Source organism: Neolamprologus multifasciatus, chromosome 11, assembly GCF_963576455.1.
Source record: "Neolamprologus multifasciatus chromosome 11, fNeoMul1.2, whole genome shotgun sequence".
In the NCBI taxonomy this organism is placed as follows: Eukaryota; Metazoa; Chordata; class Actinopteri; order Cichliformes; family Cichlidae; genus Neolamprologus; species Neolamprologus multifasciatus.
Genome location: NC_140449.1, coordinates 31,173,995 through 31,195,569, shown reverse-complemented (window position 1 = coordinate 31,195,569; position 21,575 = coordinate 31,173,995). Strand labels below are relative to the sequence as shown.

Below are 21,575 nucleotides of genomic sequence, written 5' to 3'. Positions count from 1 at the left end.
ACCATGACTGTTGCAGCGTGACGTCTCCACCAGCCTGCTGTCCTGATCGTAGCACACCATGGCCTGGTAGCGGTAGCCCTGTCCACATTCCTTGATGTCTCCTTGCACCTTCATTCCTAGGATGCTCTCCACTCTGCCTCCCTCAGGCAGGATGCAGTCTGACCAGTTCCCCACTGGCTGTGCGTTGTACTTATCACAGGGGCAGTACTGCGTCTCACTCAGAGGGTACATTTGTGTGTTCTTGCACTTGTCTTTCTTCTTGCTTCTCCCTGCGGAGTGGAGCAGGATATAGATTAAGAGAATCCAGAGACCTACGTGTCTGCTGGCATTGACGGATTTCAGCGTGATACTGAGGCTGCTTTCAAGGTCTTGTTTACCCGCTAAAAAAAAAGACTAGACAACACAGGAGCTGCTGTGCCCCTATGCATGTGGGATACATGATGATAGATTAGGCTTGCCAAATAGTTTCCAGCAGAGTGGGCTCTTACTCAAACAGCTTGATATTTTTTATCCTCACACATGCCGAGCATCGTTAATCACAGATCACTGTGCAAAGAAATACTCTTTTCCTTACAGCAGCTCTCATTAGTAGCTGTTTCCAATGTAAATAAGGAGATGATGTGTGGATGACTGTCCCTCTGATGAGCCGAGGCTTTACCTGCAGTGTTTTTGCCATCAAATTTTCGAGCTGTGGATTCTCAAATTTGTCTTGTGACAGGCGCACAGCTTTGTGTCGTCGATACTGTCCACAAACATCACAGTGGCCAACAGGCAGAAGAAATGAATGCTTCTTCCACCCAGGGATCCAAATGTTAAACCAACCACAATTATTTTAGATTTGGTAAAAAAATGACTAAGGCTAAACAGAAAGCAACAGGGAGGTAGTCATGATATTAATACAAATGCTTTTGAACCACAGGATAGTGGATAAACCATAAAATCCACACTTTCTCCTTCCTGATTTAACACTAGAATCAATTAAAGCATGTCTCTAAAAGAGTAATTACCTGACTTATGACTTACTAATGATCCGTCTGCTCTCTTACACATGGGTGAATGGGTCAAAAGGTACTTAAAATTCACATCGCTGGATAACAAAAGCTTCTCAAATCCACTTTCTCACAGATTCGGGTTGACTTTGTAACCTCTGTGCGCAGTTGTGGAGGTACCTTAATTCTTTACACTATTAGACATGACTGCGATGCACGACGTACCCCCTGGTGACACTGACACGGATCACAAAGGCAGACGTCTTTTCCTAGACTTGTTGCTTTAATTCCACCGGAACATTTAGCTGTCAAAAACTAAAACGCACAGATTTTTTTTACCTTGTGTTTCATTTTAAAACTCCTCTGTTGAAGCGCTGCTCAAATCTTCTTGCACTCCTCAAATGTTAAACTCCAATGCAAATAAGTCTGCCTGAAAACGGTTCACAGCAGTGCATTGTTTGTGCTATGCCGCTCTGTCCTCACCTATCAATGACCTCTTTCTGGTGCGGACCCCCACACAGTCAGCTGTGCAAGACGAGAACTTGGACCAGTTGGTCAGCTGGCAGTCATCCTGGCAGGGGAGCTGACAGCGCTGAGTGATGGCAGGCATGGCCTTGGCAAATTTCAGACACTCGCTGATATCGGCCTGCGTCCCGTCCAGCTGGCGGCAGGACACGGCTGGAAGAATGAGAGGAAGTCGGGTCAGAAGACCCCATTAGAACATTAAACATTGTGATTTAATGACTGATTGTTTCAAATGATTGATTGGACGTCGTAACATGAATGGAAAGTTAAAGACATTGTTGAAAGGTGATCAAAAGTTGAATGTTTATAGGAACACTTGTATAAAAAAAACCATTCAAGTTGAGATGACTAAATACCATTTGTCATGACTGTTACTGTTACAGTTTACTTTACTTTTTTGATACATTTTCCATTTGCAGGACTTCCTCTGAATCTTACTTCACCACAGCATATTTTGATTTTGTAGACAAAACAAAATGTCCTAAAAAGTATTTATTAAAGTATTTAGCTCTACATTCAGCAATTCCAAAATGAGAAACACACTTATATGTTGTATTTGTGCACAATAAAAATATAAACGCAAGGGTCATTCATATTTCATATAGTGTGGTTGCTTCCAGTTCAACCACAGTAGATTTCCCTGCAATGAAGCACGGAAATCTCACTTACGGTAAATGTCTAAATTTTACAGGAAGGAAAAGTTCAGCAAGGTACTCTCAGCTAATCCCTTATTTCCCAAGAGCCTACCACGGCACACGGATCTGCATTTTTGATTTGGTACAGATTTTACGCCTTTCCTGACACATTCCTGAGGCTGGGTTTGTATCTCCTCCCAGTCTCAAACCTGCTCAGTATTTAGGTCAGAAAGCTTGATAATAGTTCAATAATTTAACAACCAGTGTTCCAGTTATTTGTGCATTATGCACACAATATATAGAGTTAAGGTGAGATGAGTTGCAGAAGGGCTTATAGGCACATTTGGTTTCCTATAGAAAGAAATATCTGCTGTCTGTAGTTTGATGTTATAATTCTACTGCACAGATAAATTGATAGATTTAAACTAAAATACTCAAATATTTCTCTAAAAAACTAGACAGCAAAAGTGATATTTTTGCCTCATGATATTGCTGCGTTTTAAAAAGGCAATATAGTATATTATACATTTCGCACTTGCAGAAGTCATTTAATAGAGGTAAGGCTTGACTAATAAAAGATTTTTGTCGGCCAAGAAAAATTTAAGGGAGTGAAAACTTCCGATATCACTAACTATGCTAATAGGATTTATATAGATTTATAAATACATATATTTATAAACTCTCTCTATATATGTAAACACTATTGGGTTCATTAAATCACCTGAATCACCTTTCAGTTGTGTAAGTCACAAGAGCATGTTAGTAACACTGGCACTGCTTGGTTTCTATTTATGGCCACAACCAGAAAACAATATGAAACTTAACATTACTCTGAGGCTACAATTCATAAAGAAGATGTCACATTGAAGATTCGCTTAACCAACAAATGATGTTACTTATAAACAAAGATAAATAAACCATTTGGGTCTTGGCCCGGTACACAATAGGCTATAGAGGACTTTCCCCTCTAAACTAATTTAATAGTAAATGAAATAAGCTAAATACCCCCCCCCCCACACACACACACACACACACACACAAAGAAGAAAGGAACTGAAGGGACAGAGCTACTATAGAGCTATACCCAATTTATTTTTTCTGCATTATAAATTTTTTTTCATCATGTCAATATAAAATCTTTAAAAATGATCACCTAATTAAATCAGATATTATTGCTAGTGCGCTAACATTGTCAATTGGCTAGATAGATAGATCTTTATTAATCCCACAGGTAGGTTCCTCCGGGAAATTTAGTTTCCAGTAGCAGAACATAGCCAAAATTTTTCTTAGTAAGAAAAAATAAAGGGGAAAAAAAGAATATGAATACAAGTATAAAAATAACATATAGCAGCCAAAATATCTATTGCTATAGATAAAGCTCTTTCAGAACTACACAACACATCCTACAACCTCTGACAGGCCAAGTAGTTCTTGTGACAAGTGAAATGACTTTGATATGTGAAACCACTGAAGTGCCCCTTTAATTAGGAGTTCTTAACCCACTCGTGAGCACGATGACTTGAAATATAGATTTAAAGGGAGCGGATGAAAAATAGATCAGAACTTTACGATTCAGATGAGCTCTCAAGGGGGGTTTAATAACAATTAAGAAAAGAGCAGACACGAAAGCATCTCTCCTTCAATTGGTTTAAAGCCCAGAAGTCAATTTGTCTTTGACTGCATCATCCTTTCCTTTGTTCTTTCAATAAAGGGTAGTACTTGTGTTGCTGCAATATTTCATTTTCCTGTGATGCAGACATTCTGCAGGGCTGTACCTTCATAGAGAAATCAATCTCTAAGCACATTTTGCTGAACCCCCGTGGGCACCGCTATTGGTTTGGAAAGCCTCCGTCGGCTGGTGTGTTAGGTCAGGTCTTATATTGTTGTGTGTGTGTATGTGTGTGACAGAGTGGCTGTGTTCAAGAAAGAGAAAGAGAACAGCACAAGCCCTCTGTTCTGTGTGTTTAATAATGCCACAGTAGGGTTTTTCCACCCTCTAAGGAAAGCCTCTTTCCAGGTAAACAACACAATACGCTGTCAGGAAACACGGACCAGAAAGGACAGCGTGTCTCATTTGGTCTGAGTCGATGACAAAATGATTTCTGCCATTTGGAAGTGACAGAAGTGTGAAAACCAGTGCAGGAGAGTCTGAACTTCAAGTGTCACATGGCATCAAGTCACAGAGAAGCTGCACAGAATCTGGAAAAATAAGGTCTATAATGGACCTTGAAGCATTTTCATAAACCGATTCTTCTGTCCATTAATGCAAGCTTGCAAAGGCGAGACAGAAAAATAAGCACTAATAATGGCTTTCCATAGGAGCTGGAAATGAAATTGATCATTCTGCGTGACCCCCCTGAAATTGGATTTTTATGAAAGCCTCCTAGGACTCTATAGTGTACCCATTCTCTATAAAATGGCGAGAGGAAATATGCTTTTAAAGAGAGAGAGCCGCAACTCTTTTAAAGTACTTGTCACTTGTGCGTGAAGTCGATATGAACAGGGGTCTGGGCTGTTGTGTGCTATAGGCACGGTGCGGCATCTTCTTCTAAATTTGAGCGAGAGATATTCGATTAAAATTGCATGACAAGAGCCCGAGGTGGAAAAAAAAAGCCAGAAGTGAAACAAGCCAAGCTGTCAAACAAGTCTCAAGAGGAGGATGATAAGGTGTGAGCACATTTCCTTCCCAAACTCTAGAGGATTACAAATAAATAAAAAAATAAAAATAAAAACAACTGGAGGAAAAAAAGTAAAAAGAAGAAAAATATCTTTTACTGCTGGTGTTTATAGGAGTGTCATCTTCAGTTTGGGCCACGTTGTGTGAGTGGGAGGATTTGATGTGTACTCTAACTAAATTGGCCTATTCTCCAAACCTTGGCACATCCATCTGCTGCTTCATGGCCGGATTCCAGAGGCTCCGCAATGAGCAAAAATTTAATTTAGGGTGATTAGGAATGGCTCAGGGACGATGCAGGGGGAAACAGGGGACGGAGAGATTTGTTTCTATACCTCGTGTTTGAAGCCCTGGTCCACAGGTCTCTTGTGCACCCGGAGTGTCCTGTCTGAGAAACCAGGTGACCAGCTGGCACTTCCTCCATTTGTGGGTTTTCCACCTAGAATAAATAAAATAAGTACATACATATAATTGCTACAATAATATTCATTAACACAGCAACATCTTGCAAAGCACCAGGTCAGATTCTGAATAGAATAAACTCATTTACAGTAATGCTGTGTTCTGCCCACACAGTATCAGCCCAGTTAAGGCCACATCTGGATGAGGTATTGCATTGGAAATAGAAAGCATGTCCCACTTGACAGCTAATGGTTTTGTCCTGCATGACATGTCATCATGAATGAAAACCAACTCTGCATCTGGAAAACCTCATGACTTTCCAACAGAAAGACAAGCATGCTAGACGATTTTCTACGATTGTCTTCCACGGACGTTCTATCGTTTCTCTGAGGTTGACCAAAAGGAGCAATAAGTGCTGCACCAGCTGTCTCGTTGTACAGGCGTAAACATGATCAAATACAACTGAAGCGATGCAGTGTAGCTAGGCAGAACTGTGAAAAGCAAAACAGCCTTTATGATGCACGATCTGATATCCTCGTGTTGGTGTTGTTCCCAGATCATCATACTAAAGGTTGTTCCAGGATCAACATTACAAGTGACCAATCAGAATGTTGTGATGTCATACTTTTGCAACTTCGGGAAAAACCGGCGTAAAACAAAAAACTGTACTTAAGCTGCGAGAAACCGCCTTTGTCCGCCGATCAACGGACCCTAACCCTGACCCTAACCCTAACCCTAACCCTTTAATAAACGCTAAGCAGAATTGATATTGTCCTTGCAACATTGAAATTTCATAAATGCACGAATGGGTTGGTGCGCAAAAGAATAACGTCACAATAATGTGATTGGTCACTTGCAATGTTGAACCTGGAACAACATTTTCATGATGATCTGGGAACAACACCAACACGACGATATCAGATCATCCCTTTATGATACGCACTGCTTTGGTTGCTATGGTTGGTTTACATTATTTCCGTTAATTATCACCTACTTCTTAATGATTAGCACACTGTGAAAGCACACAGGACTGATCTGGAAACATCACTTGTCGTGTCTCTCAGCACTGAAAAGAAAAAATTGCACATCTAGGAAATGTGTTGTGAAAATAAGAGAAAAGGTCTGCCTGACCAGACAGGTAACCGTGATTTGTGCTGATAAAACAATTACACTAATGAAAAGGCACGATTATGACTCACACAGCCACAGCAGCTGTTTTACAGGCACAAATCTAATCAAGTCTGAGCACAATGAGGCTGAGTGATTTGAGAAAAATATGCCATTTCCAACTTTTCAGATATAGTGCACACATCATTAAATGTTATCTGGTACACAACCTATTTTTATTTATTTACTTTTTAAATCTGAACATTTAAATGTATTGAAAATAATCCGTTTTGGTCGAAAATAACCATTACATCCAAATGTGGGCCTTGAGGCAACATTTTGGCACTTATATTGGCACCATATAAATGAATCTGAACTGAAAGCCTTACACACAGTGTGCCTGCACAAATAAAAGTGAAATTCATAGACGGATGCAGAGTGGCTGCAGAATAACCAACTTAGAATAACATAGGATTGCTGGATAGCAATTGGCAGTAAAATAAACACTGGTGTTGCTGACTGTGCCGTATGAAAAGAGAAAGTCTAAATAAAGAGTAAAGTATAAAGGGGTCTGTGCTGTTGGTTGAATTTGTATTCTTCACACAGTATCAGGGAAGGGTCTCATTAAACAACCATGCACATACATCCAGAGTCTTGCAACAGGTATGTCTGCTGCCACCACCTAACCATGATGTCACCATCAGAGAGTTAATCTGGAATTACATGAAGAGACAGAAGACAAAGACAGTCTAAACCCACAGAAGACCTGCGGTGCTGCTTCAAAGGAAAAAGGATAGATGCTGATCTTTTGGGGTCTTTTTTGTCTACATATGATGTTTATTCATCAATAACAGCTATTGCAGCAGCACTTTTGAACTACTTTTAATCCTGCCTTTGTTTTTTGTCTTTTTTGTGTAATGCATTCTTGTATTGACCATGAAATCATGCTTCATCATCACTGTAATATGCACATGCAAAACAAAAAAGCACATTGCTATTAAATATGAACAAGCTTAAAATATGTTATTGTATTTTGCCATTGGGGTGGCTGTAGCTCAGGTGGTAGAGCAGGTCATCTACTGATCGGAAGGTTGGTGGTTCGATTCCTGGCTTCCCCTAATCTGCATGCCAAATATCCTTGGGCAAGATACTAACCCCAAATTGCTCTCCGATGCATCCATCGGAGTATGAATGTGTGTGAATGTTAGCTATAAAGCACTTAGAGAGATGTGCTTGTGCGAATGGGTGTGAATGGGTGAATGCACAAGTTGTGTAAAGCGCTTTGAGTGCTCAGATGAGTAGAAAAGCGCTATATAAGAACCAGTCCATTTACCATTTACCATTTACCATAACAACCTCCTTTGCATTTTTCAGTGTTTGGGCTCTGCATAGGTCCTGTTAAACTCGACTATGTTATCACAAGTGTCAGCTTTTCCGCATATTGTGCAGGCCAATACACAGGAGTGCCCAAACCTACTTCCTTTGTAAGACTTTAAAAGTATGGTAGTGATCAAACATTTATTTTGCAAAATTAGAAATTTTTGGGCAGCACAGATGGAGGACATTTTTCTAAAAAGTCTACCCCTTTTGTCCTCAGACACAGCAATCCAATCTGTCCGTTTCAATTTTATGTAGTACACGCAACAAATAAAAACTGCCTCTCCTCCTCTGATATTATGTGTCTTTTGGGCTAATGGTTCCTGAACATAAGTTTGCACACAGGGATCTTTGTCTTTTGTTAAAATTGCACTTGACATGACATTTTCAATCTGTGACAGCTGAGCTAGGCTCCCCCTCCCCCCGTGACCTTGACGTGGATAACAAGGAGAAAACAAATGGATGAGGTTCTATAATGAAACTCTTATTTTTGCTTCACAATCTTTCTTTATATCACAAATGAACCTAACATTTTACACTATATGCAGGTGATAAATTGCTTCTAATCTCCTTTTTGTAATCTGTAATCTGTTCTGGAGAGTGAATGACAAGCTGCTTGAATAAAATACCAATTTTAACTCATGACCCCAGAGATGTCAATGTGCAATGTCCCGGTATCTTTTAAGTAAGTTTCTGATCTCGATAATTCTGCTCTGAAGCATTCGACACACTTGCCTTTATTCACTGCAGAGCCCAATGCTCTAACCAGTGATTGGACTAGAAAACTGACAGTTTCTTTAAATGTCATGTGCTTATCCAGCCTTAAGACAACATATTTTTACTTCTAATCAGAACACGACAGCTCCATTGATCCAAGATTACAATGTACTCACTTCTCTCCAACTATTTATTTTTTAGAATCTAAAACATACTATTTGTTTTTTTAACTTCTATTTCCAGCACATTCCACAAAAATGCAGCATGAGCTGTCAAGTGCATCTAAGCCATTTGTTATGTCGCACTCACATCCTGAGTAAGCACAATGTTGCTCATGTCAGCCCATGTTTTTTTATAGATATGCCCATAGAAGTCTTTATAACAATATATCTTTTACAAAGAAACACCTTAAAGTCAGATATGATAATAAAAACTATGCTAATGATGTTGGCTAATAGTGCTAACATTAGCTTTACAAGCTAAAAAGATGAACAACTTAAAAGCCATAAAAATCTGAACTTTTGTTTGTTTTTAGGCCTTAAAACATTAAAATGAAGTGGGAATGAAGTTTAATCAACGACTTTACCAGCTACTTTCTAACTAGTGATCCAAACACCTTGATACAGTCGATGTATATTCATTGACTGTATTCAAGCCAGTAAAAATCAATTCTGGGTTAAATAAATCAATAAATGATAAAAAATAATAATTTATGTTCCAGATATGGGGGTATAATGAGAAACAAACAAAAATAATAAAAATGCAAAAATCAAGTAAAAAAAAAAAAAAGAAAGTTCACAAACTGTCCTTTAATTACAGTAAAAACATGAAAAACTAACATTTGTGGATAAACAAACATTTGTGGTTGCACAACAGCTGACAAGAAGAGACTACAGAGGGTCATCAGAACTGCAGAGAAGGTGATCGGCTGTCCACGCCCCTCCCTGCACTTAATTGCCAGCTCAAGATGTCTCTCCAGAACCAGGGCAATTATAAAGGACCACCTCCATCCTAACCACCACCTCTTCAACATCCTGCCCTCTGGAAAAAGGCTCAAATCCATCAGGTGCAAAACCAACAGACTAAAAAACAGCTTCTTCCCGTGGGCTGTCAGAACTCTTAATGCAAACTAAGAGTGTGTAAAGACTTCCCCAACACATCCACCCTGACACTGCTGTTGATCATCTATGTGCAATATCTCAGTCTTTCCATGTTCTGTGCAATATTTTTGGCTCATGTGCAATTATTTTGGTCCCAGTCTGTTTCAATGTTTCCTACACATACACTATGTATATAGTTCCACTCACATATGTATACATATACACTGTTTTTTATTTTATTTTATTCTATTTATTTATTTATTTATTTATTTTCCCCCTTCGTTGTATATTGGTTTCTCTTCTTCTTACTTTAGCACCTTTGTGGTTCAGCTACCCAATTTCGCTGTGCAAGAAAAACTGCACAATGACAATAAAAAGCTCTCTAAGTCACAGGTGAAGTTCAGGTTGGACCTGTAAACAAACTAACACTTGGGAGTTTTCAAGAGCTGCATATTAAATCATATAAAAGTTACATCATTGTGAAATAAAACATCAGGTTGTCATAGCTAGAGCGGTTACATGTCTAGTCAAGCATCATAGTCCCTCTTCAGTTAAATGGATTATTCTCATTTGAACATTTATGTTATACATGATGCAAAGTGCTGCATATTTCAATGGCATTTTAAACATGATTTCACTGATGACTTATTAAACACAGAACATGTGTTATAGTTTTTTGTTTTGTTTTTTAGCTTTTTAAAAGCTCTTAAACTACACACAAACTATTTGTTTGGCCAGTATTTACAGTCATCCATTACAGTGTGCTCAGCTTAGAAACATTTTCTTCTGTTGTTTAATCAACGAGTCACCAGGACGATACCTGCTCACCACAAAGATAGAATCAAGATGGTTGCAGCACCTTGTCACCATAAGAAAGGATAGCACAGCTACATGGCACAGCTTGGTTTATATAACCAGAATATCCAGGTTTCTTTATCACAGAGTAAAACCCCGCTACCACTTATTGCTTTTTTGTCATATTTAATCAAACTGTAGACTTTCACCTTTATTTTCACACTTTTTTGAATAACGTTTATTAGAAAAAAGTAAAGGAAAAAAGTTCAATTGCGGTGGAAAAAAGATTTCCATTTATATTCTAAGATAAACTCTCGGCACCACAGAAAGGTCACAGTCTGAAATTAATACACTGGATTATTGGATTTCCCCTCCCCCCCCTAATTTTTCCTGATAAAACAACCTCGTTCCCAGTTTTCATCACTAAACTATTCATTTCTGACCAAAGGCTTTGATTTGAACACAAATTAAAGCCAAAGAGACTGATGAGACTGGCATAGATATCCAATAAGACAAAACACTGACATTATTTTACTTTATCTCATTAGTTAGTCCATAACTTACATTTATTTTGTCTCTCATGGTGGCAAACAAGGAGTTAACAAGAAAGTGTGCACCTATAAATAAACACATGCAGCTGGTATTTTGAGAGGTGGGAGCAGAAAGTCAGACTGACAGCGTTTACAGGTGTAGAGAAAATCTGTATCTTTATATCATAGTTGAATCTTTTGATGTTTGTTAAATATTCTAATAAATTATTAAATAAAAACTTGGCTGTTTGGGATAGGCTTTGTATGTAGGTTTGTATTTTGGCTTTTTAGGGCTGCAAGTGAAAACCATTTAAACACAAAAGTAGAGCATAGAACAAAAAACAACAACAACAAAAATCTGTGCAATGAGCCTCAAGGTTTAAACATTTTAAAACCCACGGGTACATTGTCCATGTGACAAAACATTCAAACAGCAACAACAGTGTTTGTCGACACCTGAAGGCGGCTGTCGTGCGCTTACCTGAAACCGGGACAGATTTTGGGGACCTCGCAGTCCCTCTCTTCTTCGAGCACCTCTGGACATTCCTGCCCTCCGTTGGATGGCATCTGGATGATAAGACGTTTCCTTGATTGCTTTTTCTTCACAGCAACACCAGCTGAAGGGACGCAGACAATTAATGAATTAAATTAAGAAATATGTACAGAAAAGTGATGAGAAAAATGTCAAAATGATAAGCTGACTGCTCTGTTAATAGTCCTTGAAGAATGGACTCGGAGACTGCAACTGCCAATTCTAATTGGACAGCTAGCGTCAAAAGCGCACACTTGTGATTACTGGGGAGATCAAGCCAACAACGATGATGCGGAAAAATCCCATTAGACCTTGGAACTGACTCAGATTAAATTTATGGTATTTACATGTGTGGCGATGCCCTCGAGTAGTTCATTAAGTTGAAACAAGCCTCTGGATAGCCCTATACCCTGCTTCAAACCTTTCTACGTGGGCGGCGTGTAATTCTCTGCACAAGGTTAAGATACCAACAGCATCAAATTAAAATGCACTGCCACCAGTAAAGCATGCTTACACCAAAGAGATTTATGCCACCGTGTCACAGGAGGAGGTCATCAAAATACGGATGATAATGATTTTCAGTCGTAAATCAACTTAATGTTTTTGCCACCACTCAACAACTTGGGCAATGGCCGCCTGACGAAGGTGACTTCATCTGAAAACGTCTTCCTTTCACCGCTTCAAAACAACAACACCGACCACTTGCTGGCCGGAGCAGGCGGACTTGCCAGGCCCACTAACGGAGGTCAGCCCAAATGTTGTCCTACATGCCAGTCTATCAAATTAATGATCTGTAACGAGGCATGAGAGCATGTGTTTATGTGGCAGTCATTGTCTTCAGCTCAGTGTAGGCCAACCCAACTCTAGAGTTGTTGCACTTAGTCAATTAAAATTATCTTCTGTTTTCCATTTGGTTATCTTTTATTATTATGTTATTACCGGCATATTATCGTCACCTCTCAACTATGATTGGAAATATTGTGACTATCCTGAAACCACCAAGGTCTGACTGACTGAATAAAGTACTTTTTACAATGTAGAGGAGTTTGGCACAACTTCACCCACTTCCAAGAAAATCTAAAGAGGTCCAGCAACATTTTCGGTATAAAGAACAATTTAATGATTTGACCAGTTTATTTCGGCTTGCAGCCTTCATCAGGGCAAAACATATTACAGACCACATTTTAAAAAGCAAAAAAATTAAACAACCAATCACATATGTTCAACGTGCACATCCACCAACCAGACACCAGCAAGGAGGCTAGGCCATGTGGACATGTGGTATAAAGCCAGTCTTGGAGAGTGTCCACTATAAAACATAAAACCTGGGTCAAACCCTGTTTAGCGTTTAAACAGGACAAATCTAAATGAAGGGCGGTGTTTTAAGTTTTCCCCATCAATGTCATATACAACCAGTACAAGTGACACAAAAACAAAACATAGAATGGATAAAAGTAACATGTATGTAGATGCTTATTATTTAAAAGTACAAGCTAAGAAAATGTAAAAAAAATGAGAGAAAAAACCATGAGAATGAAATTAAGGAGAAATCATGAAAATACAATACCATAAATAATTGAAAAAGTGGTTTAATGGGAAAGTTGTCGGAGAGGACTTAACTTCTTTAGACTTTATGTTCTTCTGTGTGTGCAAAGAAGCAGGGAAGTTGTGCCGGAAACTTTGTTTCTTCAATACTCTTGAATTTTTTAACAGCAGCAACAACAGTTATCTCTGAGCATGAATCTTTGTTTTTTCCTTCATACCTGCATCACATGTAATTGGACACGTTGCCCAGTCACTGAATGGGGTCATGATACAGTCCTTCTTGCAGGGCAGCTGGCATGGTCTCATTGTGCTTGGGCGAGGACCGTCAGGACACCTAAGCAAAAACAAAATCTCTTTATACATTCATCAAAACACGAGAGCATGAAGTGTCTGTGAAGGTTCTCAGTCATCCAGGTCATCGTAGTCAAAGGAGCTTGCAAAGAAAAGCGTCTGGACTTCTTTAAGTTGCTTGAAGACGTTTCACCTCTCATCCGAGAAGCTTCTTCAGTTCTAAGGTCAAATGGTGGAGAGTCCCAGATTTAAACCTAGTGGGAGTTTCCCCCCACAGAGGGACAAAAGGACCCCCTGATGATCCTCTAATCACTTGAGCCAAGGTGTGGAACTGGGTGTGGGTCCCAATCAGCCAGAGTTTCGGGTGAGTTCATTGTGAAACCTGGCCCCACCTTATCATGCGAATTCCTGAGGTCAGATGGCCCAGGATGTGAGTGGGCGTTAAGGCGTCTGGGGAGGGATCTCACCCAGTTCCACACCTTGGCTCAGGCGATTAGAGGATCATCAGGGGGTGCTTTTGTCCCTCTGTGGGGGGATACTCCCACTAGGTTTAAATCTGGGACTCTCCACCACTTGACCTTAGAACTGAAGAAGCTTCTCGGATGAGAGGTGAAACGTCTTCAAGCAACTTAAAGAAGTCCAGACGCTTTTCTTTGCAAGCTCCTTTGACGAGAGCATGAAGTCTAAACCTAAAAAGATTTACTCCTAAGAAAATAGTAATTTTGATAAACCCAATGTATCTGACTAAATCTTTAATCTGTTGGTGCTGAGCAAGAACACTTCTTATGGACTCTTTCCCTGCACTGGTTGTGTTACGTTGCCACAGCTCTGTACCAAACGGGCAGAGAAGCAGACACCCATGTGGACCCTCACGCTCACCATCCAATGAAATTTATATCACTCAAACCTAAGCACACTCACAGACACCAACAGTATAATCAAGGGCAGACTCTGTGGCGTGTGGGTTAGAATTTAAACCATTGATTTTCATTATTATCAAAAATCACAACATTTTATAGCAGGGGAATCCTTTAAATTCACTTAATGTGAATCCATGTGAATAAAAGAAAAGAATTAATTTGCAGTAAGCATAGCAGAGCAGTGGTTCTCAAAGAAGGGTCTGGAAGCTTCTGGGAGACAACAGCCACAAGGTCCATAAAAATCATTTAGCTATAAATTATAAAATTGTACTCTATTATTTAAAAAGGGTCACAAAGAATAAAGGAAGCACTCTTCAGTGAGGCAAATTTTAGTGTTCAAAAAGCTAAATCCAGGAAATATTGCTAAATGTCTCGAGCGTCAGCTTAACCCAAGACAAACAACTAAGACACTCTGTTTTCAAGTGGAATTGTATTTTTAGTTTGCTCTTTGATCATAGTGGAGAAAAAACACAAGACAGATGACAGGTGCAAATCTACAGATGGGACCAATTTATACCAAAACAAGCATTCTGTGTCCTTTACTCCCACCCACGTTATCTTTGAGCCAACAGAAACTCTGCTTACACAAATCACATTAATGTGTCTCATTGTATTTAGAATGAAAAACTTCAGAATATCAATAGTTTCAGTGGCATCTTGCATTAAAAATTGTATCAGAAATAATATTTATAATTTTGAGAGATCTCTGGAAAATTGGATCCCCTGCAAAAAGTCATTGGCTACAGATAATTGAGTATGCCTGGTACTGTACACTAGGGCTGGGTATCGTCACTGATTTCTAGAATCGATTCAATTCCGATTCACAGGGTCCCGAATCGATTCGATCCACGATTCGATTTAATTCGATTCGATTCGATTTAATTCGATTGATTCACTTTGATTTGAATCTGGGAAATTTTGACAGTCAGAAATATTATAATTCAGATCAGTACATTTACATATTTTTGTATCTATAAAAAGGAAGCTGACACACCAAGACTTTATCAAAGGTGTGAGCGTCACAGCAGAGGCCTTTGTGTCAAAGTAGCTGAGGATAAAACACAGAAAAACATGAAGGTGATTTTCCTGTTCTGGGATTTTATAAAAATTTTCTGCAGTAGATCAAAAACGAAAGAAAACCATTAATCAACACATGAACATTACCTCTGAAGTTACAGCGGTTTTATTAGAGACAAGGCTGAGCGTTTTGCATTTTGCATAATTTTAAAAAGTTTAAATTTGTTCGGTATTGAACGGCAGAAATTAGGTTTTATTTTCGGAAGTATATAAAACGAAAAAAAAAAACGTCGGCCGACAGCGCTGTAAACAACGGTAGACTTGTGCATAACAAGCAAGCGAATAATGCAGAAAACAGTACAGAGAGAGAGAGGGAGAGAGAGCGCGCAAGAGAGCGAGCATGTGAGAGAGAGCTGTGCATCGTGGTCGAAGCAAAACAATAAAAGTCAGAGTGAATTCATGACGTTGTTTATGTGAAGCCTAGTTTGGATCTTCTTTTGCTGCTGGTTCGGTCAATATTGTTTGGAGAGAGATAAAACTAACAGCTTTAGAATCAGCGCATAAAGGGCGTGAACACAAAGCGCGGACCGCCAACAGATCAGAATCAGCGCGCTGTCGGCTTTCAGCCCCGACTGTGAGAAAGGCAACATCTCACTGATTCTGATCCGCGGTTGGGCTGTGTGTTTAAGTCTTTGTGCAGAATCCATGTTCCTGCTCTCATTTACTGTCTTAGCTGTTTGGTGGTTGTTGAAATTTTGTGAGATTTCACCAGAGATTCTGGCATTTCGGGCAAAATAAATTTATATTAAAAAATCGATTCAGGATTTTAATGAATCGATTTTACGTTATCCAAGCCAGAATCGATTTTAATCGATAAATCGATTATAAAAACCCACCCCTACTGTACACATAAAGAGAACCGCAGGATGAAGATAAAAGAATATACGAATGTTCATGAAGTCATCACACGATGGTCCCATAAAAATATAACAAGAATCTTTCATTAGCACTGATATAAACATCATGCCTTTGTCCAGTGTTTCATTTGGCTTTCTAATAAGGTTTCTTTTCAAAATAAAAGATCTTTTAAATATATTTTTATTGACTGCGTGCGTGATCACTGCTGCAAAACATGATGGTTTATTTAAGGTATCAGAACTTGTAATGAGGGAAAAATTGAACTGGGTAACATTTAGATCTTTTGATCTTTTGGCGAAGCATTTTACAGATATCAAAGGAGTTGCCAAACATGTGTTTTTGTGATTTATGGAATTGAATTTAACATATTTGCAGGCCTATAACCAAAAAATATAGTGTGTAGATTTAGCTCTATTTTTTTTACCCCAACTTAAACCCACCCCCTATAGATTTTGGCATTTGTTCCTAAAAAGACCAAGCTGACACTTAACCATGACAGTTAAAAATATAAACCATGCACTCACGCTTTAATAAATATCAACTGAGAGGCTTGATGCAGCAACCATCTGGGTAGTGCTCGAATACACAATGTAATTATTCTCGCCTCAATCTAGGGCAATAAAAACGTCTGTAATTACTTTCACTTTATGACTGATGTATGCCATCTGGATGACACATAGGAAAGGGATGGTTGTGTAACCCACCAGAGCATTGTTAGCATCACAGGTTTGTTTTACAGTAATATATCTCTGTGAGGAAACTTTAACTCACTGAGCTAAAGTCAGCCAACAGGCCTCAGGATAAAACTTCCAGTTTAAATGGATTCAGCTATCAGTGAGTAATAATCCTCGTGGTCAAGCAGAGGTTTTTCAAAACAGGGGTTATGTTTAATCTTCAGGTCCCCTGTGCATAAACGAGACAAAGATAAATAGGTCATGACAAACCTGCTGGAAGACATCTTATCTGATCTCTCGCTGCTCTTGCAGTTGGACGTTATGACTATGTTTCCTCATCCCACTGCTGACTTCTGATCATCTGGGTCAGGTTTAACGCTCTTTTGAATTAGTGTTCTCCACTGGGTGCTTCGTACTCGTTAGCATGGCGTTATCAGAGAAATGATAGGGAGCCTCCCTGGCAAAATGTAATATTGCAACAGCAACACAAGGAGAGATTTATTTTTAATACCAATAGACAGAGCTAAATCCCTCTTGAGCGGAACAAATCCTCGGTTGTCTTCATAAAAGTGAATGGTCCCCAGGAAAAAAACAGCTGTGGGGAGGATACATTTATGTCTTCTGCTTTTAACTGATCGCCAGGTCCATAAAGAAGGAATAAACAGGTGTCTCTCTCGAGAACACTTCAACACGATGGGAAGCTGTTAAGAACTAGTGAACCTGCTACCGCAAAACAATCTCCACACTCGACCCCAGCATGAACAAGGGTTTTATCATTTTCTCAAGAGCCTGTAGGGATCAACACGTTCTCCATCAAGGGAGACCTGGCACAGAGAAGACACAAGCAGCATAAAGATATCTTCAAGATCTAAATAGAATCAAAGTGTATATAGAAACCAACACCAGCTTAATGCGATCGTGGCTCAAGAGTTGGGAGTTCGCCTTGTAATCGGAAGGTTGCCGGTTCGAGCCCCGGCTTGGTCAGTCTCGGTCGTTGTGTCCTTGGGCAAGACACTTCACCCGTTGCCTACTGGTGGTGGTCAGAGGGCCCGGTGGCGCCAGTGTCCGGCAGCCTCGCCTCTGTCAGTGCGCCCCAGGGTGGCTGTGGCTAAATGTAGCTTGCCATCACCAGTGTGTGAATGGGTGGATGACTGGATATGTAAAGCGCTTTGGGGTCCTTAGGGACTAGTAAAGCGCTATATAAATACGGGCCATTTACAGGCCATTTACTTAATAATCAAGGACTAGATCTCAAACATGTACCAACCCAAATTAATCAATAAAATAAGTACTTCTTATTTGGTTAGGAGGAACTCACCAAAACAAAGTGCTGATTATGACACCATTAAACAAGTACTTAATGTGAAGGTGTGGAAACATTTCTCAAAAAGAAACAGGATGAAAAAGAGGTGCTGGGAAGGAAGAGGGCTGCAAAGAGGTGCTATGGAAGCTGCACCGACATCCTCCTTGCAGTTGATTTGGCAGCTAGCACTTTGTTGTGGATGGTCATAGTTTGCATGAAAGATGCTGACTTGTCTGCAAACACTGTTCAGAAGGTACAACTTTTACTCTAGAAACAGTCTCCATTTGTGGTTTGTGTTGTACTTTTTACAGTTTCTGTACTGCATGGTGAGTACTGACAGATACGTGGATGTCTTCCATTCAAAGTGTGAGAAGCTGTGGCAAGTTGTAGCAATTTCAAGGAGGTTTCAGGGCAGCACTGTAACCAACAACTTCCTGCAACCATTTCCCAACTTACTACTAGGGAAACATTATTCCTTACCAGAGCTAGAAGGTCGTTATTTGGGCTTGTGTGACTGCAGTCTTAAATAGCATTCCTCATTAGGAAATTTGCCAATAGAAAGGTTATGGAACTGATCAGTTGCTCAGTTATTGGTTAGCTTGACTTTTGTGGCCTCCCTGAATTCAAGCTATGTTCAAACTAGACGCAGTTTGCAGAAACATAGTGACCAGAGACCATAGAACAGCAATGACATTTTATGACTTCAAGCGACTATGGGAAAAATAACCACTGGCAATGGGAAGGAGGGAACAAGAAAATATTTTTCTCAATTTCCAGGCGAGTGGCTAAAGTGATTACCAATTAGAGAGAAGAATACTGTTGATTGATATGTGACCTGGGAGTAACTACATTACAGGGTCACCTAGGCAACTGGAGCCAGGGATGTTTGCAAGCAACCACCCGTCTTTTTCTAAGCAATGGGTGATGAGTGTACCACTTCCAGTGTGTATGCAGCTCAATAGCATGCATGAATTATTGGACTTCTTCTGCTTACTTATTGATTCCTTGAATATGTGTCAAAGACAACCCTCTCTCTATCTCATTTGGGATTTCTTTAATACTGTGACACAAACGAGTCTTAAACAGACGAGATTAAACCTCTGACCTTGTTAAATTCTTCCTCCTATACTCAAAAATGGTAAAAGTCCGAGCATGAATTATAGTTTAACCCTTTTGGGATTGTGAAATCTGAAAAAGCCATGATAGTTCTGTTTAGGTTAAATACTACAACTTAAATACAACTTCAGTTTTGCCTTCGATCGAGGAGAAACACTGTGAATACTAAGAGAGACCTTAGAGGACGAAACAACTCCTTTCTGAATTGCAGACTGCTTGCCTTTTCGATTTCACCTTTTCAGTGTTCCCTTTGGGTCTCAACACACAAACAAGCAAGCGTATGTTCTGGTGAAGGCGGCCTTTACCGGAACAACAATCTTGATTGGTGTTTCAAATGCCTCAAACAACTCGTGTTTACATTTTCCTGTGAGAATGAACTATGGCTGTTGTTTCTCAGAAGCAGGTGGAGTCTGTGATTAAAAAAACGTGCGTTCACATCTCATTTTGAGTCAACACTGAAGGCTTTTTCCAACCAAAACTATGATCTTTTCTAAACTATAACAAAGATGCCCTGCTTCCCCCAGCAAACAAAACCTAAACAAGCAATCACTGCTTCCTGTCAAAACTTGGACAGCACTGCAAACACAACACTCGCATAGAGTACCAGCTCAATTTATAGGACAAATCAGGAAAAGTTACTTTAATCATGTAAAGGCGTATATATGAATATTGCGGGACACATTTTTAGACCATTAAGTGTCTACAAAAGGCACATTGGAACATATAGGACGGACTTTTATCCTGCAGTTACATGAGACTTAACCTTTACAATAGTACCCAACTCCAGGTTGAAGTTAGTTCAGGAGATTTAGGCTCTAACTGTAGTTACTTACAAGGTATTACACAATCTTGTCTTCTTAAGTCTTAATCTTAAGGTAAGGTAGGTCCACTCGGCATTGCAATTGCATAAATGTAGAAAGGATGTATATAAATGAATTCAGGGAATGGGATTTAAGTTTGAATTTGGTTCATCTGGTTCTGCCAGATGTTTCCTTCTATTGAAAGCAAGTTTTTCCACCATCATCTAACGCTTGCTCCTAGTGGACTGTGTCATTGTTGTGGTTTTCTCTCTAATATTGTAGATTCCTTGACTCTCTAGTTTACATTACATGCATGTTTGTGAGTTCTTGTCAGCAAACAGAACTGATTTGCTTTCCATCTGTGAATAAAATGTTGAGCTCTATTATTTTTCAATTCAGTTTATCAATGTAGTAATCACAAGTGGCCTCACTGTGATGCAAGGTGAACTCCTAGACTGGTATAAAAGTGGGACTGTGTTTAGGTGTTCGGAGAATCTTAATAAGAAGAATCGGTGGAAACAAATGTCAGTGAAAGGTCACTTCTGATAGCCTCCATGTTTGAGATTTCAATTTGTGAGTTTAGAATGACTGGGAGAACACATTTATCTTTTACAATAAAAAATAAAAATGCTCTACATATAGGGCAATGAGTGGACTCATAGCATGTCTCTGTCTGCAGAGAAAACAAACCTGTGTGCCACCCACTCCCAATCCCCTCACTTATGTCTAATTATATTGCAGCCTCACTAATGGCGGATATTATCCAAATTTAGACAATTAAAATTCAATTAAAATCCAGTTTTCAGAAAGAAAGAACGGGCAATGTTTGTTGGCAAAGCACAACACCAGCCAGAATACTTAGAGCACTATGCCTGGCTGGGAGATTCACTCTGTGTGGGTGTGAAATCAAGCTATAATGTTGTTATTTATGCATTTTTCTATCATGTATACATTTTATCATTCCAGTGTGTTTTCTTTCGTTTTTCTCCTGGTGTCATTGTTGTCTTTAATATTCAATTTATTTATCCTTGCTTGTCACGTTGATTTTATTGTTCGTTCGAGGAATAAAATTCTTATTTACTAGGTGCTTGGGGTATAATATCCCAGCCGCACAATTTCCTATTCTAGTCTTTCCTCTTTCTGTGTCTTCACTTGCGTATATCACTGGGGAAATGCTCTTCACTGAAATGAATCCAATAATAGCATCTGGTTTAAACTGACTTGCTGGTTCCAGTCAGTGTCACAAACTCATTATGATGTTTAAACGTAATGATTTGTAGTGAGCCGAAGACATAGCACTGGGAGCTTGTCCCAAAGCACGACATCAAGATGAGCAGCCAGGCTAATGCTCATGTTTTGCTTGCCGCTATTAACGCGATGAGTAATCTGTTCAGCGAGAGGCTGTTTTCAAAAAACGAGCAGATGGTTGAACAGGATGAAGATTCGAAGCAAAGAAATGTCAGTAGTTTTAAGTGTACGCACACAAAAACATGGTCTGGTGGGAAAAGATAAGGCCTAATTAATTTCATTATCAAAACTATGGACAACAAAACAAGAACATCATTAGTTTAATTTAGCATAAAAGTAGTGCAGTTCTTCAAGGACCCT

At 39.4% G+C, this 21,575-nt stretch overlaps 1 protein-coding gene across 2 annotated transcripts in view; it reads right to left on the bottom strand.

Annotated features, from left to right (window-relative positions):
- thsd7ab (thrombospondin, type I, domain containing 7Ab) overlaps positions 1 to 21,575 on the bottom strand; it is a 218,367-nt gene that overhangs the window by 67,004 nt on the left and 129,788 nt on the right. For both annotated transcript variants that reach the window (XM_085178478.1, XM_085178477.1), the window contains 5 exons: positions 13,147 to 13,262; positions 11,333 to 11,468; positions 5,159 to 5,262; positions 1,473 to 1,667; positions 3 to 269 (listed from right to left, as the gene is read on the bottom strand). In XM_085178478.1, coding sequence (XP_085034604.1) covers positions 3 to 269; positions 1,473 to 1,667; positions 5,159 to 5,262; positions 11,333 to 11,468; positions 13,147 to 13,262 — 818 coding nt within the window. The remainder of the gene's footprint in view (positions 1 to 2; positions 270 to 1,472; positions 1,668 to 5,158; positions 5,263 to 11,332; positions 11,469 to 13,146; positions 13,263 to 21,575) is intronic.